The sequence below is a fragment of the Oncorhynchus kisutch genome, linkage group LG19 (assembly GCF_002021735.2).
Source record: "Oncorhynchus kisutch isolate 150728-3 linkage group LG19, Okis_V2, whole genome shotgun sequence".
Lineage (NCBI taxonomy): Eukaryota > Metazoa > Chordata > Actinopteri > Salmoniformes > Salmonidae > Oncorhynchus > Oncorhynchus kisutch.
The window spans coordinates 51449971-51477643 of record NC_034192.2 but is presented as its reverse complement, the minus strand read 5'-3'; the positions used below and the strand labels follow the sequence as shown (position 1 = coordinate 51477643).

At 42.1% G+C, this 27673-nt stretch overlaps 3 protein-coding genes across 7 annotated transcripts; 1 reads left to right on the top strand and 2 right to left on the bottom strand.

Annotated features, from left to right (window-relative positions):
* Positions 1 to 341: 341 nt before the first annotated feature.
* On the bottom strand, positions 342 to 5523 carry LOC109864352 (inositol-trisphosphate 3-kinase B). Of its 2 annotated transcripts, XM_020452084.2 has the most exons (7): positions 5212 to 5515; positions 3862 to 4928; positions 2851 to 3378; positions 2336 to 2540; positions 1198 to 1299; positions 1001 to 1072; positions 342 to 893 (listed from the first exon to the last, which is right to left on the bottom strand). In XM_020452084.2, the coding sequence occupies exons 3-7, from the start codon at positions 3072 to 3074 to the stop codon at positions 507 to 509; spliced, it is 990 nt and encodes a 329-aa protein (XP_020307673.1). In that variant the 5' UTR covers positions 3075 to 3378; positions 3862 to 4928; positions 5212 to 5515; the 3' UTR covers positions 342 to 506. The 2 variants fall into 2 exon arrangements, with proteins under 2 accessions (XP_020307673.1, XP_020307672.1); XM_020452083.2 differs by lacking the exons at positions 342 to 893; positions 1001 to 1072; positions 1198 to 1299; positions 2336 to 2540 and having other exon boundaries at positions 3081 to 3378; positions 5212 to 5523.
* A 3000-nt stretch (positions 5524 to 8523) lies between these two features.
* LOC109864986 (seipin) lies at positions 8524 to 15412 on the bottom strand. 2 transcript variants are annotated; one of them, XM_020453090.2, is made up of 10 exons: positions 14937 to 15412; positions 13961 to 14282; positions 11890 to 11971; positions 11610 to 11753; positions 11365 to 11394; positions 10719 to 10853; positions 10547 to 10644; positions 9696 to 9825; positions 9402 to 9495; positions 8524 to 9306 (listed from the first exon to the last, which is right to left on the bottom strand). In XM_020453090.2, the coding sequence occupies exons 2-10, from the start codon at positions 14212 to 14214 to the stop codon at positions 9020 to 9022; spliced, it is 1254 nt and encodes a 417-aa protein (XP_020308679.1). In that variant the 5' UTR covers positions 14215 to 14282; positions 14937 to 15412; the 3' UTR covers positions 8524 to 9019. The 2 variants fall into 2 exon arrangements, with proteins under 2 accessions (XP_020308679.1, XP_020308680.1); XM_020453091.2 differs by lacking the exon at positions 11365 to 11394.
* A 271-nt stretch (positions 15413 to 15683) lies between these two features.
* LOC109864985 (cathepsin F-like) lies at positions 15684 to 27661 on the top strand. Of its 3 annotated transcripts, none has more exons than XM_020453089.2 (14): positions 15684 to 15921; positions 17628 to 17870; positions 19709 to 19819; positions 21240 to 21321; positions 21443 to 21510; positions 21622 to 21703; positions 21823 to 21936; positions 22242 to 22390; positions 24253 to 24349; positions 24458 to 24658; positions 24816 to 24880; positions 26390 to 26480; positions 26575 to 26633; positions 26815 to 27661. In XM_020453089.2, the coding sequence occupies exons 2-14, from the start codon at positions 17637 to 17639 to the stop codon at positions 26887 to 26889; spliced, it is 1428 nt and encodes a 475-aa protein (XP_020308678.1). In that variant the 5' UTR covers positions 15684 to 15921; positions 17628 to 17636; the 3' UTR covers positions 26890 to 27661. The 3 variants fall into 3 exon arrangements, with proteins under 3 accessions (XP_020308678.1, XP_031653084.1, XP_031653085.1); XM_031797224.1 differs by having other exon boundaries at positions 15693 to 15925; XM_031797225.1 differs by lacking the exon at positions 17628 to 17870 and having other exon boundaries at positions 15695 to 15921.
* The last annotated feature ends 12 nt before the right edge of the window (positions 27662 to 27673 follow it).

Below are 27673 nucleotides of genomic sequence, written 5' to 3'. Positions count from 1 at the left end.
GAGTGGTTTGAGCATGCGCGCTACCTTCAAGGTAAGATAACTCAGGGACATCCACTGAGCAGTAAAGACAATTCCTGGCATGCGAAACAGATGTAATGCTGCAAACGTGTAATTAAATGAAAGACCCTGTTTTTGTTGGCTGCCTCTGTTGATGTTGGGTGCTAGCCTCCCTCACCTGTCCTGCAGTGATGGTTCAGGAGATAACCACCACCACAAAGCCTGAAGTATCGACTGTGGCTATTCAAATTAAAATTCCTCAATGGCACATTCAAATGAGACGAACCAGACATTTGAGTTAGAACACATTGATAACTGTCAATATGATGTCTATAGATGAGGCATTTGTACAATAGGTCGTTTTTATTGTAAAAAATGAAAAAATATTGTCCATAAACACCTTATTCAACTCAACTCACCCTGTATTCTGTCTAAACAGTTGAGACTTCTGTCCATTAATACTGTCTATTGCAATGCCGCAAATCATCCACAAACATAATCCATGTAAATTAGAGAACACATTCCTGTGAGTATTGTCCTGATGTGGTCTCTCTTGTTCCATCAGAAGTACCTTCATTCTGTGCTGCCTCGCCCTGACCACCCTGACTTTTAGTCTGTGTGTGTTCCTGTTCCTGCAGGGTGTGTGTGACACTGCCCATCTCCTCTCCATGGTTCTCTTCCTTTCTGCAGGCTGCCTGGCTGATGGCCTGACCCACGAAAGAGGTGAGGGCGGCCAGCCCGATCAGGTACCCGTCCTCCCGATTCCCCTCTGCCCAAGGGACGTCGTGCCTCAGCTGCACACTGCTGGGCGATGGGGTGGTCTTCCCAAAGTCTATCATCCAGATGCTTGCCTGACTGGTCCGGTCGTGGACAAAGAGGAGCGAGCTGCCAATCACCTGTCAGGTGAACCCAAAACATTACTGTATGACCAGTTCTGAGACTAAATATTTTATTATTAAGTAGAGGGAGAGTTGACATGTTTAAGTGGTAAATATGAGCTGACCTCGTGGGCTTTGAAAAATGGGGATTCCTTCAGTGCTTCATCCAGAGCCTGAAGTCTGGAATGGTAGGCCTTCTACGGGTGAGAAACCGGAAGGGAGAGTGCAGGGGGAAAAGGATGAATATTTTAGCTATATTATTAGAGGTATGTGAAACCTTATTTGTACATAACATAGGTGATGTTGATGGCAAATGACTGACCAGGATGTGTAGCTGACTCTTGGTGAAGGAGAGGAGGGCCTCGGTGACCTGAGCTGGGGTTAGCATCTTCTTAAAGTCCCGCTGTACGCTGCCATTCTCCATCTAACATGGACACACAGGGACAAACACAGACTTAGGCCTAGATTCAATCAGATAAAGTATTAACAAGCGATAGTCGACACCCGCATTGCTGATGTTTTGGCGGTATCGGCGGTGGAACTGCATTGGAGCTGTTGGAGATATTAAATCGGTGAGCAGCTGCTCTTGTGATCATTATCACAAAGCCTAACCCGCCCACTCGCGTTAGAAGTTAAGAATGAGAAAGTGTACGCCAGGGTGGTTTTATTTGGTCCACCAAGTTTAATGAGAGAAAAAACAAGTTTGCTGTACATAATAGAGTGTAAAAACACCAGGAAATCAGCTTAAAGTGATTTTAATATAAGACATGTATTACCAAGTATTCCCACACTTAATAAAGAGACATGTGATCGTATAGAAATATAAGCAAGGCTTGAAATTATTATGTTTTGGTCAAACATATCTGTTTGGACTTCTTGTGGTCAATTTGCAGTCTATGTTCCGGGCCCGCAGCTGAAAATAGTTGATGATTCCTGGTGTAGGCTATATAGAAATAATGACGCTCAAATTGAAAATAATTTAACTAAATAGTGAGGATTTCTTACATTCTAGTGTTTTAACTTAAACAAAGCTGCATGGGATTTCTCTTAATGCGACTCCATGCAGCCAATGGCAATGCTTAAGGTGTAATCCGGGAGTTGCTTGTGAATTTGACAGCTCTAAAGCAGTTTCACCTCTGACTATACAAATATACGGATGTTGGCTAAAGCGGATGTAATTGAATTGGGCTCTAAAACCCTGGCACTATTGTAGACCACCAACAGTATACATAACCCCAGTATACATAATCCAGGGAAGTTAGTAGACCCTACCCTGAGAGACAGAGAGGTCGAGAACAGTCAGGACTTTTGAAACATCAATGATAAAGTCAATAAATGAAGACTTTGGCACAAAATAATATTTTTTATCTTGATCTTGATTGTGATGTTTATTTCCTTCTGTTATAATTTAGCCAATCAGCGGACAGCAGAGGTTTGGGTGTCAGAGCTGTGTCTCTTACCATGATGCACTCGATCCTGAAGCCTAATGTGGCAGTTGAGCTGGTGTTATCCCTCCACTGCAGGTAGCGCCACTTTGTCACACCTCGCTGCTCATGTTCCTCCACTGTGGGAGCCGTCGGATCAACTTTTACCATCTTCTGGTACATATCAGTCCGCAGGGTGGGTTTAGTGTGTGCTTTGGTTAACTCCTCCTCCTGGTATGTCCTAAGAGCAACAGTAGCTTAATTACAGACACACGCACGCACATACACACACACACACACACACACACACACACACACACACACACACACACACACACACACACACACACCAGTGGTGGCTGGTGGCACTTTTAATAGGGAGAACGGGCTCATAGTAGTGGCTGTAACAGATTAAATGAAATGTCTGGAATCAAATGCATCAAACTCCTGGTTTTCCATCTTTGATTCCATTCCATTCCATTCATTCCTTTCCATCCATTATAATGAGCCATCCTCCCCTCACCAGCCTCCTCTGACACACACACACGTACCTCACGCCCATCTTGCAGTCCATGATGACAGGGTTCTTCAGGCCACTCAGTAAGTCCTTCAGGCGGATGTAACTCTCGCCCCCCTTGGTGACCGAGCCATGATACTGCGGTACAAATGGACGCAGGGGGTCGGCCATGAGGGCCTGAAGACACACAGCCTCCACCTCACTGAAACGCTTCAGCACCTCACCCCCCTCACTCAGCTGGAAGTTACCTAGCAACATATAGGCAGGGGCAAGGGGAGTGTGGGTGTAGTCAATATTTAACTTTAACTTTAACTACACCAATGTATCTGCAGTTTCCTCAATGCTCACATTGTAACAGAATGAGTGAATGATTTGGAGAGCTGATGTGTGAGTAAATGGTGAGATGTGATACAGTGAGTTATACAGTACATATAAAGTGCTATATTGATGTGTTTGTGTTGTTAAATGGACACATGCCTTGATGTCCTGCTAGCTGGACCCATGAGCTCTGCCGACGCACTGACCACTGCATCACGGTTAGGAAGGTCCTCCAGGAGCGACACTGGAGTAAAGAAAATGTCCATTGTCATATGCACTTAAAATAGCCTACTTTCTATTTCAATTATCTCTCTCTTTAGCATCATAATGGGAAATGTGGAATAACTTGAGTCAAAATACTGTAGGCCCACACTAAGGGGAGTGGGAAAGCACTGGTGGAACACCCATCACCCTCCTCTCCGGTCTCCCCTATCTCCATCAGTAGGACCCATGCAAATCCTATTCAAATTTGCCCGTGTCAAGGCTCAAGGCTCGCTTTCAAACTCATGCAAATCGCAGACAGCAGTTAGACAGAGAGGAGTTGAGAAGGGGATGGAAATTACAGACACTCTGTCATGGAGAATAAAGGCATCAACAGAAACAGCCTACAGGGGATATAAAACCAGTGACTTATTGTTGTTGTCTATTTGAAATATGATCTCCTAAAGTATGGTGTATCTAGTAGCTCTACACTCTCTCTCTTTTCACGTTCAGTTCTCAATCTCACCCTCCTCATGGTGCTCCTTTTGCTGGCTGCGTCCTCTCCTTCGCTGAAGACATCATCGCTTTCCGCTGAGGAGCAGTTGAAGGAGGAAGAGGAGGATGAGACGGAGGAGTGCATGTGCATCCTGGAGAAGATGGGATGGGGGGAAGGAGACCAGCTCCCTTCAGAGCTCAGGCTGCTGGCACCCTCCTTCTCTCTATCCCTGACACTCTCTCCTTCCATCTTTCTGTCCCCTGCACTTCCTACTTCCATCTCGCTATCCCCTGTGCCGTCTCTGTCTATCTCTCTATCCCCTATCCTCTCTGTCTCTTTATCACCTATCTCCTCTGCGCTCTTCCTCTCCTCGCTCCTCTCATTCAGCACACCTCCATCTTGCATCCCCTCTTCCTCTTCCATTTTTCTCATCCTCCTTGACTCACTCCATCTCTCTCTTTTCTCCATCTTTTCCCATCCCTCTGTCTTTACTGCTGGCATGCTCCCTCCCAACCTCTCCCTCTTCCTCAGTCTCCATCTCTCCTTCGCACTCCTTCTGTTAATCCTTGAATCCTTTACTCTCTCACTCTCTGACCACTCCTTCTCTTCTACATGTACTTTTCCCCTCTCTTCTCCCCTCTCCCACACTCCACTGTCACATCTTTGAATATCAACCAAAAGGCCCTGAGTCACATGCATGTCAGAGGCTGGTTCTGTATCTTCCAGATGCCTTGGTCTCTCTTCTGGTCCTCTTTTATGGCCTTGTAGTTCCAGACTGTTAGAGGGTGAGTCCGGGCTAGAGAGAAGTTTGGTTTGTGGTTTCACCGTACCAAACACACTGGGTGGATGTTGGTCCATATCATTCAGGGGTCCAAGAAATCCATCATCATTGTCATCGTCATGTTCTCCATTCTCCAACTCTCCTTCTACCGTCTCCTTTTCTTTCTCAACATCCTTCATTTCCTCCAGAGCTGGGGGTGTTGTGTTGTCCATCATTCCCAGGTGAAAGGGTGATATTCCAGGGGATGTAGTTATCCTGATAACTTCACTCCAATGTTAGTAGGCCTAATCCTCTTTGTGAGTGAAAGATGAGTCTCCTGAGTAGAGATTATATGTTCCAATGTTAATTTTTTTTTTTTTTTATCATATAAAGCACAAAACACACAAGCAAATTAAGGTATTTGAATATGTAGTTAAGGATAAAATAGGAATGAAACAAAGTGTAAATTCATTCACTAACAAGAGACACAAGAATAAGCTATAGCTACAACACATTTTTTTAAACAGGTAATGGTCTGACAATGAAATTACAAAGTCTATTTAGGTGTTGCAATAAGGATGCTAAAATACTGATAATAAAAGTTGTTAGCAGTAGCCTACCTTGTGCATTGAACAGCCTCCCCTTGATAAATCTATGTAACACTTTATGGACCCTAGGGGTTAATTTAGTCCGTAGAAATGACACCTGTACAGTCGGTGGACTGCAGTAGGATAGGATAGACTCTAGCTCTGTCTCCCTGCGTTATCCCTGATGTGGCATTATTTTGCATGCTGTGACGCAACAAAGTTTCCAAACATTCTGGTGAGTGAGTGACTGTAACTGACAGCATGGCATTGAACTGCAGGTTGACAGGAGTCTCTCTTGTTTGTGTGTTATCTAGGAAATACATCTGCGTCATCTGCATCAATGTCACATGAATAGGCCATAGGGTACTCTGTCAGAGGAGGCTGGTGGGAGGAGCTATAGGAGGAAGGGCTCATTGTAATAGCTGGAATGGAATTTTTGTAACGGTATCAAACATATGGAAAATATATATTGGACTCTGTTAAATTCGTTCCATTCTGGCCATTACAATGAGCCCGTCCTCCCATATATCCTCCCACTAGCCTCCTCTGTTCCCGGTCTAGTATCCAAATAGAGGTGTCATAATACCCATAAAACCTGGCGGTCAAACAGGGAAATGGTTCCAATCATTTTTAGAATAACTTAAAATAAGGGCTGTGTTTTGTGTAGGCTTACCCTGGCTTGACATTTTGATAACCATGTAAAACTCTCTCGGACAAGGTGACTTTTATTAATATATTTTACTCTCATATTCGAAAATGCTAATTAGCATCAAAGTAGACATCATGCAAGACTACAAATCCCTGCAAGCTCCTGCACGGCATCTCTAGCTGAAACTTTTACTAAGCAGTTATTGTGTCAATTTAAAACATTCACAATACAGTTTTTTTAATTAATTTTTTTACCTTTATTTAACTAGGCAAGTCAGTTAAGAACAAATATTTATTTTCAATGACGGCCTAGGAACGGTGGGTTAACTGCCTGTTCAGGGGCAGAACGACAGATTTTGTACCTTGTCACCTTCCGGTTACTAGTCCAACACTCTAACCACTAGGCTACCCTGCCTAGTTCACAGAATTGTCAATTTAAAGCAATTTTGCCAATTTACTCATTACTACATTTAGTTAACATTATATAGTTAATCCAGAGATTCTTACTTTTGCCTCGATTAGGCAGTCTCGTCCAGATCACCAATGGTATTTGTTGGTCTTTATGATAATCACAATAGCAGCTAATTAGCATTTCATTTTTTTACAGGTAAATACAGGCAAATATATTGATGAAAGTCACCATGTCCTAGAGAAATTTACATGGTTATGAAAATGTCACGCCAGGGCAAGCCTACATGAAACACAGCCCTTGTTTTAAGTGTTTCTATAATCTCCTATGGGAAAATTGTATGGTAGAAAAAATTATTGGAACGTTTCCCTGTTTGACATCTAGGTTTTATGGGTATTATGACACATGTGGTACTCTATACAGAATGTTTTACTAACGGGCCTAACTACTATATGATATTTAAAAAGAATCTTAGGTGACTTGATTAATGTCACAAATAAATAAATAAGAATACACTGCTTTTTGGGGGGGACAGATTGTGCTGTGAACATGTTTTTGGACAGAATGTGAAATGTAGGATGTAAATGCATAAATGCTATACAAACACCAGTAAAATAATGTATAATATTTGTTAAATGAAAATGCTGAGGGGAACATGGGAGACATAACAATGTTTGTTACTAGCTAGGTTTAGATCGCATTGGGGACAGATTTTCATGCCAATATTCTAAAATATTAAAATAAATAATAAATAATAAATAATATGTGCATTTTCCCACCATTTATATGTTTCCATTAAATTTACTTCATTGTTGCAGGTAAAAGGCTGTGCACACGTTACACATAAATATACATTTTGCGGTTAAATTCCCATGTTCCGAATAGAAAATACAAGCTAAATGGGTTTCCGTCGCATTTTTAACTCCACTGATGGTTGTATCACAAAATCATTTTGGGTTATACAGGGTATTGGCACATGCGCTCTATCTAACATAACGATCTGCTCGCTGTTGGCTAGTGCACGTATTGCCTATATGACGAGGTCATTATTATGGACAAATTAGCGAGATACTTTTTATTTGTCAAATGGCAGCCAAACAGTCATTATCATGTCACCAGAATAAGACCCTCAATATTTATTGGAAAGCAGCATCAAGCTCATTTACTTGCACTTTCACCACCCTATAGCCTATAGTAAACTTCATGCCATCGCGTTTCCACTGACATCTCTCGCATAATTAATTTTACTGACACAAAACGATCCCACCTTGTCAAAATACCTTGAGTATTTTGTTGTCTCAACATTTGAAAAGTTTACAGAAAAAGTTATGTTTCTGTATCGACATTTACGATACTTTACTTGCTTGCATAAAAAGGTTGGATATAATTCTGGTTACTAATCACTTTTCCATCCACCGTTTTTATGCAAGCAAAGTCATGCCTTGTAAAAAAAATGACAGCTGTGAAGTTTAGGTACAATTTTATGAATGCCAACGGATCATTTGTTCGTTCGACATGGTGGGATCTTTTTGTTTCGGTAAAAATAACTATGTGAGAAATTGCGGTGTAAACGCCTTTATGCGCAAATATTGACATAACTATCATATCGAAGTAAACTTGGGAGTCAGTAATAACTATCATATCGAAGCGATGATATGGTGTGTGGTTCTCCCACTACCACTCGGGAAGTCATACAGTTTATTAGGCGACAGATGATGTAAATTATGAACTTCACACGGTGATGAGGTTGATGCTAATTTCGATGAATATCGAGGGGTCTTATTCTGGTCACATGATGATCGATGCTTGTCTGCCGTTTGACAAAAAAAAATGATATACTCGCTCTTATCCATAATAATCTCATCATGTAAACTAGTCTAGCTACACAGCCTGGTCTTCACTAGTTACCACATTTACAAAGTCGTAAACCCCGCCCATTTCTACAATTTATCCTAAAATGTGATTTTAAACCGAACCTTAACCCTAACATTAACCACACTGCTAACCTTATGCAAACCCCTAACCTTAAATTAAGACCAAACAGCAAATATTTGTTTTCATGAAGTTTTACAATAAAGCCAATTTTGACTTCGTGGCTGTGGTAACTAGTGGTAACCGCACAGCCTATCCTCACTTTATATGCGAGCTATTGGCTGGAGAGCATGTGAGGAGACCAGAGTAGGCACATTTGCTATTTAACGCAACAGTTTGTGACAAAACTATCTGTTCGGCAGGCCTACATGAAAACTTACATTTTGTGTGCACTACATCATCACGCAACAAGTACGTTTGTTGGAAACCATTTGTGGAAAAATGTTCATATTTTTTTAATGTGGATTTTAGAATATTCACATGAACATTTGTTGCCAATTGGATGGAAAACTATCTGGTAACATGCAAACATATTAAAATGAGGAAGGCACTTTGTGTTGTCATCCACCCTGAATGTTTCATAATACTGAGGTCATCTGATATAACCCTTACTCCATTTGTGCAATACTGTAGGCTACAGTAAAATGGTAACCTTAGCTGGAGGCCTATGGTCAAATATTTCAACATTGTCTGGTTTTTGCATGAATCATCACACAACTTCAAATAAACTAAATAAAAGAGGACACAAAAATTTATATATTCACACAGCTTTAAACATATAAGGTTTTTAAACTTAACAAATCTTCAAATTGTTTTACAGTAACAAAGTACAAGAGGGCCCCCTTTAAAGATAATACTTTGGCGCCCAACTATTTGGTCATTGAGCCACTGTGCATCCATTGGAGCTCTCCATCAGGATATCACACAGGTTGAGGTTCCAGTCAGTCTGCTGGGGATGCTGTCTGGCTGCTTTTCTGTCTCAAATGACCCTTCCAACTCTGGGTCAAGAGACATGCCCATATTCTCCCCCTCTTCCTCAGCAATGATCTCTTCTTCGTCTATCTCACTCTGAAACCTTCCATGTCTGATGTCCATCTCCCCCCCATCTGCTTTGAGAATGGACTCTTCCTTCTGGTTCAGATGGGTTGCTGTAATCTGATGTGCCTCCAGTAGTGCATCCGATGAAGAATTCTTGATTCCTGAGTGAAAAGCACACCCAACATAACATCTTGATATAGGAAACAAACAACACATGATACATCTCACACAGGTGTGTGTACAAGTGTGTACTTACCTGTAGTGTCATCCTGGTAATCTTGTAGGTGTTCAGTGTCCTCGCTCTCGTCGCTCCCGGCTAGCCTCTGATGAAGATTAAGCCTATCTCTCACCTCATACACACACGCCCAGACACACACACATACATGAACACATGCAGAATATACTAGAACGTACTGGGACTACTGTCTCTGAAGAAATGTTTTGGACAGGTACGAGAACAGTATACACAGGTTATAAAAAGATCCACTACACCGTCTCACTATGTGAATCATACCATGTTCTCCTGTTCTAGGGGAGATTCCACTCTCACCTTTTGGGGGTTGATAAATCGGCCCCAGATGAGCCTCAGGTAGCTGAAGAGGAGGAGGACACTGAGGAAGGACAAGTTACTGGCCACACCCATTACTGCTGACAGTGTCGGGAAGTTGTACAGGAAGTACCTGATGAGGGGAGAGAGGAGCAGTGGTGTAAAGTACTTCAGTAAAAATACTTTAACATACTAATTAAGTAGATATTTGACAACTGTTACTTTTTCTTCACAAAATTCCTAAAGAAAATAATGTACTTTTTTACATTAATTGGAAATGTACACTTTTACTTTTGATACTTACACTACCGGTCAAAAGTTTTAGAACACCTACTCATTTAAGGGTATTTCTTTATTTTTACTATTTTCTACATTGTGGAATAATAGTGAAGACATCATAACTATGAAATAACACATATGGAATCACGTAGTAAGTAACCAAAAAAGTGTTAAACAAATCAAAATATATTTTATATTTGAGATTCTTCAAATAGCTACCCTTTGCCTTGATGACAGCTTTGCACACGCATTTGCATTCTCTCAACCATAAAATAGTAAAAATAAATAAAAACCCTTGAATGAGTAGGTGTTCTAAAACTTTTGACTGGTAGTGTAAGTATATTTAAAACCAAATACCCAAGTAGTATTTTACTGGGTGACTTTCACCTCTACTTAAGTCATTTTCTATTAAGGTATCTTTACTTTTACTCAAGTATGACATTCGGTACTTTTTTCACCACTGGAGAGGAGGTGGGGGGGGGGGGGGTTAGGTCATACTTTCAAGTAAATGTGTTACTTTAAGTAAATCAAAATGTTTCATACTTGTTAAAGATTTAATATGAGGTAAAGCTAACCTTATGCCAGTGAAGTGAGCGTGAATGTAGAGATTTGCTGAGTAGATCTGCACCCTTTGAGACTGGATTTCAATGATGGCTCCTATAGAGGGGGCATACTATATAGAGAGAGAGGGGTTAGCCCTGTACATACACACACACATACACACACACTGGGCGGCAAGATACTCACAGAATCCTCTCTGTATTCGGAGAAGAGCTCCACCTCTACCAACTGTTTCTGGTCAGCCGTTCCAGACAGGAAGAACGGGATGAGAAACAGTGTTCCCAGAGTCTGGAGCAGGCCGGAGCGATACCGCAGCATTGTCTAATAGAAACAGGACATGGAGCAGGACACCCTATGGCCAATGTATACAGTTTCTAATGCATATTTTAGTTTATTGTCCATTGCCACATTCCTCTGACATACTGTACCTCTGTCATAAAGCTTATTACATTGTAAAAAACACTACATAAGAGATATCATAAGCAGTTCTATAGTTATATTTAACTATATAAGAGATGCCATAAGCAGTTCTATAGTTATATTTAACTATATAAGAGATGCCATAAGCAGTTCTATAGTTATATTTAACTATATAAGAGATGCCATAAGCAGTTCTATAGTTATATTTAACTATATAAGAGATGTCATAAGCAGTTCTATACTTATGTTTAACTATATAAGAGATGTCATAAGCAGTAATATACTTATGTTAACTATATAAGAGATGTCATAAGCAGTTCTATATTTAACTATATAAGAGATGTCATAAGCAGTCATAGTATGCGGTATGACAGCTGCGTGGGAGGTCAGTGTGGGGCAGCGGCGTACTCACAAAGCGAGAGCTGGAGCTGAGCTGCCTTACCTGAGACAGCGAGGCAGACCAACATGGTGTTCAATTTACCAATACAGGACAATCAGAATATTTAAATGTGCAGCTGATTTGTTCAGATTCAGAAGATATAGATTGTTCCCCATTGCTGGTCAATTTGGTTGCAGCAATATACAAAATACACCACACCAATACAGATCAAAACAGATTAACACAATACTTGGTATTGCCAACACTGGTCAACTCACAGATCGTGCTGAAGAGGTCACAGTTTGCCCCTGTCTGGAGTAACAGAACATCTTGACCATGAACATTCCTAACTCCTGATTGGCTGGTGACTCGGGCATCTCCAGCTCCAGAGAGATCCGATAGGGCTGGCCGTATGTCATCACCTTCAGAGGGAGGGTTCAAATGAGTTCAAACATCATAGTGAAAACCTCCCAATTAATTCTGTGAATTTGGAAAACGTTTCAAATCGTTACATAGGCTAATAAAGGTGGATGGATAAACAGTGTATATAAGGATCACCTGGTTCTTGCCATTCCTCAGGAGAGATACGTTGGCGGTGGGGAAGGAGCAGAGAAGAGAAGCTGAGGAGTCACAGTCCGTCCTGCAGAAGGAAAGGGAGTCAAAAACGTAATGAATTCCAATTATTGTAAAAGTATGTATGCACACACACACACACACAGAGAGACAGAGACAGAGACAGAGAGAGAGAGGGAGAGAGAGGACCTGCACCAAACCTACACCTAGACCACAGCATCACCAGCCACACCCCAACCAGCTAAGATCACCGCAAGCAAACCCTGGCCACACCCTATATAGGCCCTCCCATATCAGACCTATGCCCCTTCTGCCCCCTATGCCCCCCGCCCCTAAGGCAAGGACCTCAACATGTGATGTGATCTGAGTGGGCATTCTATGTTGGATGTCTAGTTTGTCTGTTTCTGTGTTTGGCCTGATATGGTTCTCAATCAGAGGCAGGTGTTAGTCATTGTCTCTGATTGGGAGCCATAGTTAGGTAGCCTGTTTTGTCATTTTGGGTTGTGGGTGATTGTCTATGTTTGTTGCTTGTGTCAGCACAGTTCTCACTATAGCTTCACGGTCGTTATTCGTTTATTGTTTTGTATTCAGTGTTTTAATTAAAAACTGAATCATGAACACATACCACGCTGCATTTTGGTCTGTTCCTTGCAATGATTATGATACCCCTAGACACAACTACGACAACAACCAAAATGGGTCACAACTCCTGAAGCTCTGTCGGATGCTGGGTATGTACATAGTCAATGGTAGGCTTAGAGGGGACTCCTTTGGTAGGTACACCTATAGCTCATCTCTTGGCAGTAGTACTGTAGACTACTTTATCACTGACCTCAACCCAGAGTCTCTTAGAGCGTTCACAGCAGTCCATTGACACCCCTATCAGATCACAGCAAAATCACACTCTACTTGAACAGAGCTATGCTCAATCGTAAGGCATCAAAGCCAAAGGAACTGAATAATATTTAGAAATGCTATAGATGGAAGGAAAGTAGTGTGGAAATCTAACAAAAAAAACAATTAGATGACAAATTCAATCCCTTCTAGAGAATTTCCTGGACAAAATGTTTAAGTTTTACAAACAATTTGACATTTTGACATTTGATAGCTTCCCTATCAAATCTAAAAATGTCAACCTAAGAAAATTAACAATGACAAATGGTTTGATGAAGAATGCAAAAACCAAGGAAAGAAATTGAGAAACCTGTCCAACCAAAAACAGAGACCCAGAAAACCTGATACTATGGTGAATCACTAAAATAATACATAAATACACTACGGAAAAAGAAGGAACAGCAAGTCAGTAATCAGCTTCAACGTTATTGAATAATCCATAGTTTCACGTTTACTCCCGCTCCCACTCGCTCGACGTCGCCAGTTTACTCACTATTACGCAAACCTGCCACCATCGTTACGCGCACCTGCGCCTCATGACACACTCCTGCATTCCATCACCTTCCTGACTACCTCTCCTATATCTTACACTTCTCTTGGGTCTTTCCTCAGGCGTTATTGTTTCTGTTTCATGTCTGTACGCTACTCTTGTTTTGTTCCATCTTCATTTATTTATTAAATTCACTCCCTGTACTTGCTGTCCGATTATTAGCGTACACGTTACACATAGAATCTAACCACTTCGGGGAAATTGTAAAAATCTATACAAACAACGACACGAAGAGTCATCTATCCAAAACGGAGATGAATGGATAAACCACTTCTCCAATTTGTTTGTCTCTATAACAACGAACAAACAGTAAAAACATAGACATGATCAAATACAGATCTTAGAATAAACTATTAAAGACTACTAGAACCTACTGGATTCTCCAATTACAGTGAATGAACTACAGGACAAAATACAAACCCTCCAACCCAAAAGGGCCTGTGGGGTTTGAAAGAGAGACAGACAACATATGAGAGAGAGAGAGAGACAGTGTGTGAGAGTGAGTGAGACTGTGTGTGTGTATGAGAGAGCGAGAGACAGAGGGAGAGACAGCGCGCGTGTGTGTGTGTGTGAGAGAGTGAGTGAGTGTGTCTGTATGTGTGTAAAACACACCTGTAGTAGTAGTGGACAGGTGTACTGTAGGTAGCTAGGGGCATGTAGGAGTAGTAGAAGCTCCCGTAGAGGAAGATGGCGGTCCATAGTAACAGTCCCAGAGCACACAGTAACAACGCTCCCTGTAACACCCTCTGACGCGCCTGCAGTGTTACCGTGGTAACAGTGTCCTGGAGCCAGAGCAGCGCCGGTCCAACTGGATCACCTGACCCATGATGACCTCCGGTGCCCATAGGTTCAGTTCCTGTGTCCATCTCTGGAGTGTGGATGATTTATTCTGATGCTTGATAGAACTTCTCTGTTTAAGCTATCCGGTCAGGTTCTCATAAAAAAATATATATATATTTTATTATCACATAAACGGGATAGGTGCAGTGAAATGTGTTGTTTTACAGGGTCAGCCATAGTAGTACAACACCCCTGTAGCAAAGTAGGGTTGCTCACAGGCACATCAACAGATTTTTCACCTTGTCGGCTTGGGTATTTGACCAGCAACCTTTCAGTTTCTGGCCCAATGCTCTAACTTCTAGCGTTTGATCTATTATATGAACAGAGCGAAAGACAGACCTATATCTGAGGGCTAATGAGAAGAGACTATTGAGGCCTGTGTGCCACAGGACAGAGGGTTGAAGGCACAGACAGTGATCGCAGTGATGATTTTGAGTGGTATGAAACCACTGGGTCTAATTTCACAAGTCACAAGTGTAACCAAACTACATCAGATGACTAGATGAGATGAGTGAAGTTTGTCAAGATCGAAAGGGTAGCTATTGAAGAATACAGAATATTCCTAAAAAATTATTTATAAAGGAACTAACAATGGACACTCAATTTACCTAAATATACCAGCAGTAACAATTAATACACGTTTAATCTTGTCCTCCAATGATAAAACTGTGGGAAAAGATATAGTCCCATATTAATAAACTCTCTGTTACTGACACAGAGAGCACACTGCCAAAGTATTAAAACTCACCTCCAAATGTCTCAATGACCTCGGATATTGGTGCCGAGATAAAATAAAATGGTGTTATTGTTTCAATAACTTATTTGATAACGAGCAGTGAAAGTTGTCCCCCTTCTCCCAACTTCTTCTCTAAGAGCATGTATTGCAGCACAGACAAAAATATATAAAAACATGCTCTCACTGCCTTTATAGACAAGCTCTCCAATAGGCTACTGAGATAGAAAAATAAAAACACTGGATTGGTCGCGTCGCTCACGTAGGGTTACAATAACCAAAACAAGAAGACAGGGAGTTATTTTGCAAACAGAACATTCAACTGATATCAGTATCACCCATACCAGCACAAGTCATTTCTCATTTATTTGCATAAGGAATTGCTCTTCACAGACTTCAGATGTGTTGTTGAGTCATATTTTGGATGTTGAAATATCCCAATATTTGGTACCAAGTCGGATCCAGTTTCTTCACGATAGGATATTAAACAATTTCCTGTCTCTGGAATGGATATGAATTCAAATATAACAATATTTTATATATATGTTATTATTATGCATTATTATTATGCATATTTTCTCTATTAGCTTGCAGTGAAGTGCATGCATTACTTAGCCTACAACAAACTTGAACAACTTGAGATCAAGAATGCAGCGCCAAGGCTTGTTGAACAAAACCCGAAACTAAAGTACAGTCCCTGTAGCTCCGCCCACGGTCCGCCCACGGTTCGCCCACGGTTCCATCGTTGTTTCTGGCAACATTGTATCCATTGTGTAACTATTTGGGGCCTTCTGCTGCAGTGTTGCCGTGTTCGTAGTTTTCCAGCAAATCAAGCTACTTTGAAAACGTTGTCGCGGCTGAAAATGTATTGGTCGCGGGTTGCGGGTTTTTGGGTTATGTCTATGTTGCACCGCGGCCGCCAAGGCATACTGCTCATAAAAATATATATTTCACTGTGACCTGCTCCTGACTGTCATGCAGTGAGAAAGGCTGTTGCTGGGTGGGTGAGTGAGTGAGCAGTTGTGAGTGTGTGTGTGTGTGTGTTGAGATCACTACAGTTATTGGCTGAGACAACTTTTTGGGTAGATATGTAGGCTATTTACATTGTCATTATGGAGAAACCTTTTTCCATAAAACATATTAATACTCTAGAACTGATGCACATCAATAAATAATGGTGACAAAGCACTGGAGAAATACTTTGGGCGCACTAGAGTGCATTACATAAATCCGCTCGGAGGTATTTGAAACCGTATTCAAATTATAACTTTTAAATAAAACGGTATTAAACGAAGTGCTTTAAGCGTGCTCAGTTCTTTGGTCTCTGGGGCAGCCGGAGTGGACATTTAAAATGGAAGTTATGGAACTCCCTCGCATGATTCTTTTTATGGGGAAAAATCCTCAATGAAACGGACACGAGGCTAAATGTATATAATTAAAAATGTGCCTCTGTTGGCCATCAAGTAGCCTATTAATGTATATGCCATTGTAGGCTACCATTTGATACAATAAATATGTTGAAATTACGATATCATTGGAGTCACTGCAAATCAATGTCTGCCACTTGTGAAGCCTACCGGGAGCTGGCAAAACTATTTAATAAATCGCCTACAACTTCAGTTTATTGTTGTTGTAGACTTGTGTTATTATGAACACATTAGATTGACTGTAACAGTAGTCATATTATGCTACAGGTAAAACAAATTTAAAAAAAGAAACACTGGCAGCTGTTGACAAGCATATTCAGTTCATATACATATGATTAATATTTAATTCAGTGATTGAAAGCATGACCTCATCCTCAGTAGCCTATTCCAGCAGGCTATTGGGGGAAAAAAGCACTTATTGCGAAATGTCCTCGCTATTCATGTTGAATAAATTAGTCTGTTAATTTGAACTAAGCAAGCTGCTAAATCGTTGTCTATGCTACTGTAAACTATCTGAAATGAGATGTAGACCTATCGGGTGCTATAGGCTATCTGTCTTTATCTAAGCAAACTATGGCTAAACGTAATTAGAATCATAAACCCAGATTTGTGTCTGTAGTCTATGCCTATTGAAATGACAAGTCATTCTCGCAAACGGGCCATTTATAACGACTTAGTCTTAACTTAGTCTTAACATCTGGAACATAATAACAGCACAATTGCCAGAAAATAGCCTAACATTAGTTTATAATAGCACCCCAGGGTGCCTTAAACTGTATCCAGGCACTCTGCGTTGCATCTGCTTAAGAATAGCCCGTAGCCGTGCTATATTGGCCATATACCATACCCCGTGTGTCTTATTGCTTAATAATAGCAGTCAAGTGAGTTAATAAGGGCGAATTATCTTTTCTCTTGTCACATATTAACATTCCTTTATTATGTCATAGATTGATTTGATTTTGAAATACCCGATCTTTTTCTTCTAACGTCATTACAAGTTACTATGATATTCCTTCTTAATTGTGTCGATAACATTATGGAAAGTGGGTTTATTGTATAGATATGGCAACTCCTCTTGCTGTCAATTTGTGTGTGTGTGCTAGATTTCAGGCCTTTTGGCGGGTTTTGAGTGGTCATTTACTAGAAATTCTCGCTTTACCTGGCAACCCTGGTCTGCTGATTTCTTGTCGCATTGTCGGATGACAGTTAACTGGGAAAACAAACATCCAGTTTTATAATCTTACCGTCCACTGTCCCTTTGACTTTTTCTGCTCTACAGACAGACAGGATGGATTTCGGATTTCGCTGCCCCGTTATCCTTTGCCTAACCCTGGCGGTTTTGGCCTCGGTTCTGGCCGATTTGGATGACACTTTAATGGGGGCACCCGGGTCTTCTGTCCGTTTGTCGGAAAACGACCCAGGTTTGAAGAAGGCACTGAAGTTTGCAGAGGACCGCTATAACATGGGGTCCAATACGATGCACGTTCGTAGAGTTAGCAAGATCCTCTCTGCCAGTAAACAGGTAGACTATACCAGTGTTGTGAAAATGTTATTTGTTTATATATATAGAATTTTTTTAAATCTCATAATAGCCTAAAATCAAGTTACTGTCCATTGTGGTTGTAGGTCATAATACTGTATCGTGGGCTGTTCGAGGGTGCTCTCGAGCGGCTACTCTAGATGTTCTTTACCATCCAGCCATCATATTTGCCACCAATGCCCCTTATTAGACACATCACTGCACTCTATACTACTCTGTAAACTGGTTATCTACCCGTCGCAAGATCCACTGGTTGATGCTTTTTTATAAAACCCTCTTAGGTCTCATTCCCCCCTATCTGATATACCTACTGTAGCCCTCATCCTCCACATACAACAACCGTTCTCACAGTCACTGCTCCCGAGTGGCACAGCAGTCCAAGGCACTGCATCTCATTGCAGTCGCTAACGTTATATAGCTGCAGCGAACTGAAAAGAGGAGCAACCCACGGATGCGTGTGCTTTGGGGACCTTTAACAGAATTAACTACAGTCCCTGGTTTGAATCCAGGCGGTGACAGTCCCTGGTTTGAATCCAGGCTGTGATTGGGAGTCCCATGGGTGGCGCACAATTGGCCCAGCGTCGTTAGTGGTTTGGCCGGGGTAAGCGGTCATTGTAAATAAGAATTTGTTCTTAACTGACTTTCCACAGTTAAACAAAGGTTAACAAAACATTCTAATTCTGTTAAAGGTCCCCAAAGCACACGCATCCCTGGGTTGCTCCTATTTTTAGTTCGCTGCAGCTATATAACGTTAGCGACTGGAATGAGCTGCAAAAAACACAAAAACTGGACCATTTTATCTCCATCTCTTCATTCAAAGACTCAATCAAAGACTCAATCTGTTTCGCGTGATGCATTGTCTATATTTTCATGCCCTTTGTGCTGTTGTCTGTGCTCAATAATGTTTATACCGTGTTGTGTTGCTGCCATGTTGTGTTGCTACCATGTTGTTGTCATCTTGTGTTGCCACCATGCTGTGTTTTCATGTGCTACGGTACTGGATCTCTGAATTTCTACTGTCTTTCTTTCTCTACTGGAGCAGTTGTGTTCGGCTCTGCACGGGCCCTTCAGGACAAGTCCGTCCAAATTAAACATACCTGAGACCCGTGACAATCATATCAGATCTGACCCAGTTAATGACTTCTTCTTTTTGTGCCATGTAGCGGTGTAGCTTACTACAGGAACTACATACTACTTTTTTTTAGCTAAAATAAAATATGGGTGAAGTAGGCAAGAATCTCCTTCTCAGTGTCTGACCTGCCTAATTCTTACTTGAAACATAGTTATTGTGTTTAATAGGCTAAATTACACATTCTGTTAACATATGAACCCAAAGTCATCTGTCTTGCAATTTGTACCCTGACATTTCAGATTTACAAGTAGTTTGGATGTAGTGAACTACTTTTTCAGATTAACTTTAGTGAAGTCAACTATATGTTTCTTAATGGTAGCTTTAGTGTAGATTAACTTCTTCCAGTGTGAAGTAATTGGTAGCTTGGTAAACTATCTTTTTAGAATAGCTTCCCCAACACTGCCCTTAAAAAACCCATTGTCTCAGCTAGACTAGCCAGTTAGTGCTCTGCTGAATAACATACCTGTAATTTCCAGCATAATCAGCCCCTTTAGCTAGGCCTATAAATGCCATATATTGGTCTTGAAAGTGACGTTAGAGCTAAATTGTAAGCTGGATGGCAAAACAAGAACCGCAGAGTTGATTTTGTTTATTTTTCATAGAGGCTGACCTTCACTGTGCATTGACTCTGTGTGTTGTCTCTGTGTGTTGTCTCTGTGTGTTGTCTCTGCGTGTGTCTGTCTTGTAGCTGGTGAAGGGAATCCGATACAACATCATGGTGGAGCTAAGTAACACCCAGTGTAAGAAGGCTGCCAGACTGATGACCTGTGACTTCTACCCAGAGGAACACAACCTGAAGGTGAGGCCTGTGTGTGTTTGTTTTTCTGTCTTGGGATGATAACAGTGTGGGTTGTTGGAGGGAGATAGTGTTACAGGGAAGGTACAGCAAAACTAATGTCAGTCCTCCTCATCAAATCAAAAACCCTACGTTTTACAATATTGAATATTGGCAAAACCTAAACCACAAATGTAAATAAACTGTCAACACAGAAGTGGCCAGTATCAAGGCCATTGTGCGTATCTGGGTCTATTTTAGGTTATTATTCTATCTGTCTGTTCTACCTTCCCCTAGTCATGTGACCAGGACCTTGTGATAAATAACTTGTCATGAATTTTACACACTGTTATCCCCTGCTGCAGCTATGTGCACAAGCAGTCAGCTACCCCTTATTTGTTCCGCCTGCTGTATTTGTTTTCATGACATAGCAGAAACTGTCTCCAAGGTCAAGGAAACAAAGTGTTCATAGTGTTCACCCCTCTACTTAACTTCTGTATCGGTTCAGAAATAGACTGTTGTTGGATGTTTACATTAGGTCGCATACAAAGGATATGTATGTGCTTTACCATTGTGATTTTCTGGATTTTTTTTCTCATTTTGTCTGTCATAGTTGAAGTGTACCTATGATGAAAATTACAGTCCTCTCTCATCTTTTTTAAGTGGGAGAACTTGCACAATTGGTGGCTGACTAAATACATTTTTTGCCCCACTGTACATAAATGGACGAGCGATGTCAGAGCGACATGGACTAAGATACAGTAGAATAGTATAGAAGACAGTATATACTGTACATATGAGATGAGTAATGCAAGATATGTAAACATGATCAAAGTGACTAGTGTTCCATTACTTAAAGTGGCCAGTGATTTCTTGTCTATCTATAGGCAGCAGCCTCTAATGTGCTAGTGGTGGCTGTTTAACAGTCTGATGGCCTTGAGATAGAAGCTGTTTTTCAGTGTCTCGGTCCCAGCTTTGATGCACATGTACTGACCTTGCCTTCGGGATGATAGCGGGGTGAACAGGCAGTAGCTCGGGTGGTTGATGTCCATAATGATCTTTTTGGCCTTCTTGTGACAGTAGGTGCTGTAGGTGTCCTGGGGGACGGGGTAGTTTGTCCCCGGTAATGTGTTTGGCAGACCGCACCACCCTCTGGAGAGCCTTGCGGTTGCGGGCAGTGCAGTTGCCATACGAGGCAGTGATACAGCTCGACAGGATGCTCTCAATTGTGCATCTGTAAAAGTTTGTGAGGGTTTTAGGTGCCAAGTCAAATTTCTTCAGCCTCCTGATGTTGAAGAGACTCTGTTGCACCTTATTCACCACACTGTCTGTGTGGGTGGTCCATTACACTGTTTATATACAAGTCATGAACACAGAAGCCCAATAAAATAAACACAGATTATCTCACTAACCATGTTTTCTCCACTGACATGTTCTCTGTCAGACGGAGGTGTGTGTGTTTGAGGTCTGGGACATTCCCTGGGAGAGGAAGTCCACCCTGCTCAAACAGAAATGTCAGCCAGCAGGTTTGTGTCAAAGGTTTAACTTTGGGAACTAAATGTACCTTTCTGCTTTTATTTGTTTAGGATTGTTTCTATAAATACTCATAGCTACATCTAATTGTTTTTCATTATGCTTGCATTTCAGTTGATCCCAAACCAGTTGAGACCAACAAAGTAGAATTTCTGTCCCTCTCCACCAGCAAACCAGTTGAGGTAATAGAAAACGTAGCGCTTGTTGTATGTGTGTTTGAGCATGTTTTCTCGTTTATTCTGGATGCGTATATTTAATTTACTTGTCAATAATTAACTTATATTTTGTGACAGGAGACAGAGTATTTAGTGGAGCTTCTGGGTCAGTTCAAAGAGTTCATGGTCAGATACAATAGGACTTACAGCAGCAAAAAGGGTGAGAGATAAATGTCAATCCATAATTTTACACAACATCGTCCATCCACCTCCACAGATGATAAGGTAAAACATCTTACCATAACATTTTTGTCTGATCTCTGACCTTTGCTGCTACAGACACTGAGCGGCGGCTGCGTATCTTCCATGAGAACCTGAAGACCGCTGAGAAGCTCCAGTCTCTGGATCTGGGCACAGCCGAGTACGGGGTCACCAAGTTCAGCGACCTCACAGGTGTGTGTGTGTGTGCATGTGTGGGAATGCAGATTAATAAGCCCGATGCAGTTCCAGAACATCCACTGACCGTGCCGAAGAGTTCACCGTCTGCTCTTCTGTGGAGCAACAGGACATACTATGTGTGTGTGTGATTCTGTGACTGTTTGAAACATGTTCCCTTGCAGAGTTAGTTAACCTGTTGAGTAATTCCACTTCTACATAGCTAATTCCAAAAGGCTACAGTACAACTCCTCAGCTGTACACTGTGAAAAATCCTAATATTCTTCCTCTCCTCCCTCTACCCACTCCCTCTCACCATCCAGAGGAGGAGTTTAGGACTCTGTACCTAAACCCCCTGCTGAGCCAGCAGAAATTTCAGCGGTCCATGAAGCCTGCAGCCATGACCCACGGCCCCGCCCCGCCTAGCTGGGACTGGAGAGAGCATGGAGCTGTCAGCCCTGTCAAGAACCAGGTAGGACAGGGTTTAGAGATGGTCTTACAGACTGGCGATGACTACAGGTATGACTGTAAATGTGTATATATTATTGTACACTGCTCAAAAAAATAAAGGGAACACTTAAACAACACAATGTAACTCCAAGTCAATCACACTTCTGTGAAATCAAACTGTCCACTTAGGAAGCAAAACTGATTGACAATAAATTTCACATGCTGTTGTGCAAATGGAATAGACAACAGGTGGAAATTATAGGCAATTAGCAAGACACCCCCAATAAAGGAGTGGTTCTGCAGGTGGTGACCACAGACCACTTCTTAGTTCCTATGCTTCTTGGCTGATGTTTTGGTCACTTTTGAATGTTGGCGGTGCTTTCACTCTAGTGGTAGCATGAGACGGAGTCTACAACCCACACAAGTGGCTCAGGTAGTGCAGCTCATCCAGGATGGCACATCAATGCGAGCTGTGGCAAGAATGTTTGCTGTGTCTGTCAACGTAGTGTCCAGAGCATGGAGGCGCTACCAGGAAACAGGCCAGTACATCAGGAGACATGGAGGAGGCCGCAGGAGGGCAACAACCCAGCAGCAGGACCGCTACCTCCGCCTTTGTGCAAGGAGGAGCAGGAGGAGCACTGCAAAATGACTTCCAGCAGGCCACAAATGTGCAAGTGTCTGCTCAAACGGTCAGAAACAGACTCCATGAGGGTGGTATGAGGGCCCGACGTCCACAGGTGGGGGTTGTGCTACAGCCCAACACCGTGCAGAACGTTTGGCATTTGCCAGAGAACACCAAGATTGGCAAATTCGCCACTGGCGCCCTGTGCTCTTCACAGATGAAAGCAGGTTCACACTGAGCACATGTGACAGACGTGACAGAGTCTGGAGACGCCGTGGAGAACGTTCTGCTGCCTGCAACATCCTCCAGCATGACCGGTTTGGCGGTGGGTCAGTCATGGTGTGGGGTGGCATTTCTTTGGGGGGCCGCACAGCCCTCCATGTGCTCGCCAGAGGTAGCCTGACTGCCATTAGGTACCGAGATGAGATCCTCAGACCCCTTGTGAGACCATGTGCTGGTGCGGTTGGCCCTGGGTTCCTCCTAATGCAAGTCAATGCTAGACCTCATGTGGCTGGAATGTCAGCAGTTCCTGCAAGAGGAAGGCATTGATGCAGTGGACTGGCCCGCCCGTTCCCCAGACCTGAATCCAATTGAGCACATCTGGGACATCATGTCTCGCTCCATCCATCAATGCCACGTTGCACCACAGACTGTCCAGGAGTTGGCGGATGCTTTAGTCCAGGTCTGGGAGGAGATCCCTCAGGAGACCATCCGCCACCTCATCAGGAGCATGCCCAGGCGTTGTAGGGAGGTCACGTGGAGGCCACACACACTACTGAGCCTCATTTTGACTTGTTTTAAGGACATTACATCAAAGTTGGATCAGCCTGTAGTGTGGTTTTCCACTTTAATTTTGAGTGTGACTCCAAATCCAAACCTCCATGGGTTGATAAATTTGATTTCCATTGATCATTTTTGTGTGATTTTGTTGTCAGCACATTCAACTATGTAAAGAAAAAAGTATTTAATAAGAATATTTCATTCATTCAGATCTAGGATGTGTTATTTTAGTGTTCCCTTTATTTTTTTGAGCAGTGTCTTTATGGATTTCTTTATCGGACAAATAACAACTTAAAAATACTTTATATAGCATTCAAAGTATTCATGACTCTTCTTTGATGCTTCACTAAACATAAGTTTAAGTAAGCAAAAGTCATACTTTCATTCATACTGTAGATATGACACAATTCATGGAAAAGGTGGAGGTAGGTAATGCCTGTGTGTGTGTGTGGCTGATTATGTGACTTGTGTTTGTATTGCAGGGCATGTGTGGTTCTTGCTGGGCATTCTCAGTGACAGGAAACATTGAGGGCCAGTGGTTTGTGAAAACGGGTAAACTAGTGTCTCTCTCTGAGCAAGGTAAGCACAAGCATTGTAGGTATCATACACTTACCTGTACAACAGCACAGTTTCCATTTTCTCCATAACAGTTTTGAATTGATTGGTTCAATGTCCTATCACCCACAGAGCTGGTGGACTGTGATACTGTGGACCAGGCCTGTGGGGGCGGGCTTCCATCAAATGCATATGAAGCCATCGAGAAGCTGGGTGGTCTGGAGACAGAGACTGACTACAGCTACACCGGCAAGAAGCAGAGCTGTGACTTCACCACCGACAAAGTCACTGCCTACATCAACAGCTCCGTGGAGCTGTCCAAGGACGAGAACGGTGAGTGGGAGGAGAGGTGAAAGAGAGAGGGTAGGGTAGACAGATATAAAGACACGGATGATAGGTTGAAGGATTGGATGAAGATTGAACGATGCAGTACATATGGAGGAGGGTTGGCCATGTGTTAATCTTGGTTTCCTTCCCTTTTTATGTTTAGAAATTGCTGCTTGGCTGGCTGAGAATGGACCAGTATCTGTGGCCCTGAACGCCTTCGCAATGCAGGTAACCAGGGGTTGAATGGGTTCATGGAACAGAAACGGAACCTGGAATGAAAGTGATCCATACTGTTCCAGAACATAACCACTAATTTAAAAGCATGGGAGCGGTTAATAACGTTATTTTACGTTCCAGGCATTTTTTTCTAGTCCCACAACAAAACGCAACAAAGCGCCTATGCAAAGCCCTCACTCTGTCACTCAGAAACGTATTCCAGTGTCTGCCTGCAAGCTGAAAATCTTCACCTGTGTGCGTTTAGGCTACCTGTCCCTTTCCTCTTTTTGAAGCATAGGCTACTGTACTGACGTTACAGGCTTGATTCAGAAGATAGGGAGGGAGAGAGATTTTTAATTAGCTAGAGAAGAATGGATTTCATTTTTTCAATGCTAGTTAAGGATTCTATAGGCCTAGTGATCACGTTGGACTTATTAACTACAAAAAGGTATTTTTAATTCTCTGCACATACAAGCTTGTTAGCTAGCTAAATCAAGTTTGTTTTCTAGCTGGCTCAAAAGACGTTCAAAGTTCCTACATAGAAGCCACTTCTCCTAGGTATAATTCTGTGGACCTAATTCATGCAATGTATGTCATAACAAGATACTCAGCGCTTCAAGCCTCCTCAAACCTATCTCGCTCTCTCCCCAACTGCAAAGTTTCAGTCGCATCTTGTGCCATAGGCTACATTTGTCTGTCCATCACACATGTAAACAACTAGCTTGCCTGCTCTTTCCACACTGATTGGTGAAGTAATTTAATGAGTTAAATGTAAAAAAAAAAGAGGGAATAAAAGGAACAGAAAGGAACAATATAAACCAGTACTTTTTTAGGGTTTGAACCGGTTCAGAACTGTATTTTGCTGGTCGTAACAGTGGAACGAAAACAAAAAAAAGTGGTTCTGTCCAGAATGAAACGATTGGAAAATAATTTTGGTTCCAACCCCTGCAGGTAACACCACTGCCATATCTTTCTTCTTTTATTTTTTTACTTTTTGTGATATCCAATTAGGATCTTATCTCATCGCTGCAACTCCCCAACAGGTTCAAGAGAGACGAAGGTCAAGTCATGCGTCTTCCGAAACATGACCCACCTAACCACACTTCTTTACACCCGCCCGCTTAACACGGAAGCCAGCTGCACCAATGTGTTGCAGGAAACACAGTTCAACTGACGACCGAAGTCAGCCTGCAGGCACCCCGCCAGCCACAAGTAGTTGCTAGAGCGCAATGAGCTAAGTAAAGCCGCCCTGGCCAAACCCTCCCCTAACCCGGTCGATGCTGAGCCAATTGTGCGCCAGCCTAAGGGACTCCCGGTCACGTCCATTTGTGACATAGCCTGGGATCGAACCTGGGTCTCTAGTGGTGCCTCAAGTACAGCGACCGCTGCGTCACTCGGGAGGCCTGTCATATCTATCTTAATGCAACTGAAATTAGCATCACTAAAACACAACTGAACAATGAAGTGACTAGTATCTATCTTTCTAATCCCACCTGCTTTTCTCTCGTTGTTTGTCCTCAGTTTTACAGGAAGGGCGTGTCCCACCCTCTGAAGATCTTCTGCAACCCCTGGATGATTGACCATGCAGTGCTGCTCGTGGGCTACGGAGAACGTGAGACTGACTCTTAACTACTCATTTATCTTACATTAACCTAGCGTAATAACAACACTGTGATGAGTGTGTGTCTGGTTGTTTCTGTGTACAGGTCAAGGCAAACCTTTCTGGGCCATCAAAAACAGCTGGGGAGAGGACTATGGAGAACAGGTAACAGAAAGCTGTCACACTGAACCTCTATGACAAGGCATTATGCGTGCATTTGTGAAACAGTGTATTTGTTTACAATGCATGCATAATACCTAGTCATGCCTGAACTCTTGGAACATTTGACATGTGTATTCGTGTATTAATTGCCTGACATGTCCTGTTGTGTGTTCCTTCCCTCCAGGGTTACTACTACCTGTACAGAGGATCCAGGCTCTGTGGAATCAACAAGATGTGCTCATCTGCTATTGTGAACTAGGCGATATGACACACACACACGTGATCTGAATAATATTTTATTTCAATCTTCACCTGGGATAAAAAACAAACAAATCCTACACCCCCCCCCCCCAAACATATACACACACACTACCTACAAACTGACAGAACTGCAACGTTACTCATCCCCTACCCCCCCTAATTGTGTAGTCAGAACACTGCACAATGCACTGGAAGACCTGCTGACAGCTTACTTAAATAGGGGAAGCAGCATTTGTTCATACCCCATTCTTCTCTTTCAAAACAAACCAGCTCCGATGAAGCTATAGTTCTAAGGTAACACTGATCTTTTGTTGTGATTTTACTACTAGCCTTTAAGGATATTTTAATTGAATTGCTGTGTTTTAGGCAGAGGTCATTTCGGTCATCTCTTTACAATAACAGAGTCTAAATGATAAAGGGGATGTCATATATTTAGACTTCAGTCATGCTGTTTAGTGTCCGTTATGTTCCTCTGCATCTGACTACTCTGTGCGGATGCTCTAGTGTAGAATTAATGCTTGTGCATTTTTGCTAGACTTTTTGTCTGTTGTAACATGTTCTGTGCAATGCCACATAACGTCAATCTCTCCCCTCAGTTTAAAATTTACAACTTCACTGTGCAAGTACTTATAATGAATGGGTTTGCATGTTTTTATTTTATTTTAAAAGGATCATACATTGACTGATGTGTAGCCTATTAACTGTTAAATATTGCAGTGCTGTGTAACTAGACAAACTAAGGTTTAATAAAAAAAAGATCATATCCATTATTCATTGTAGAA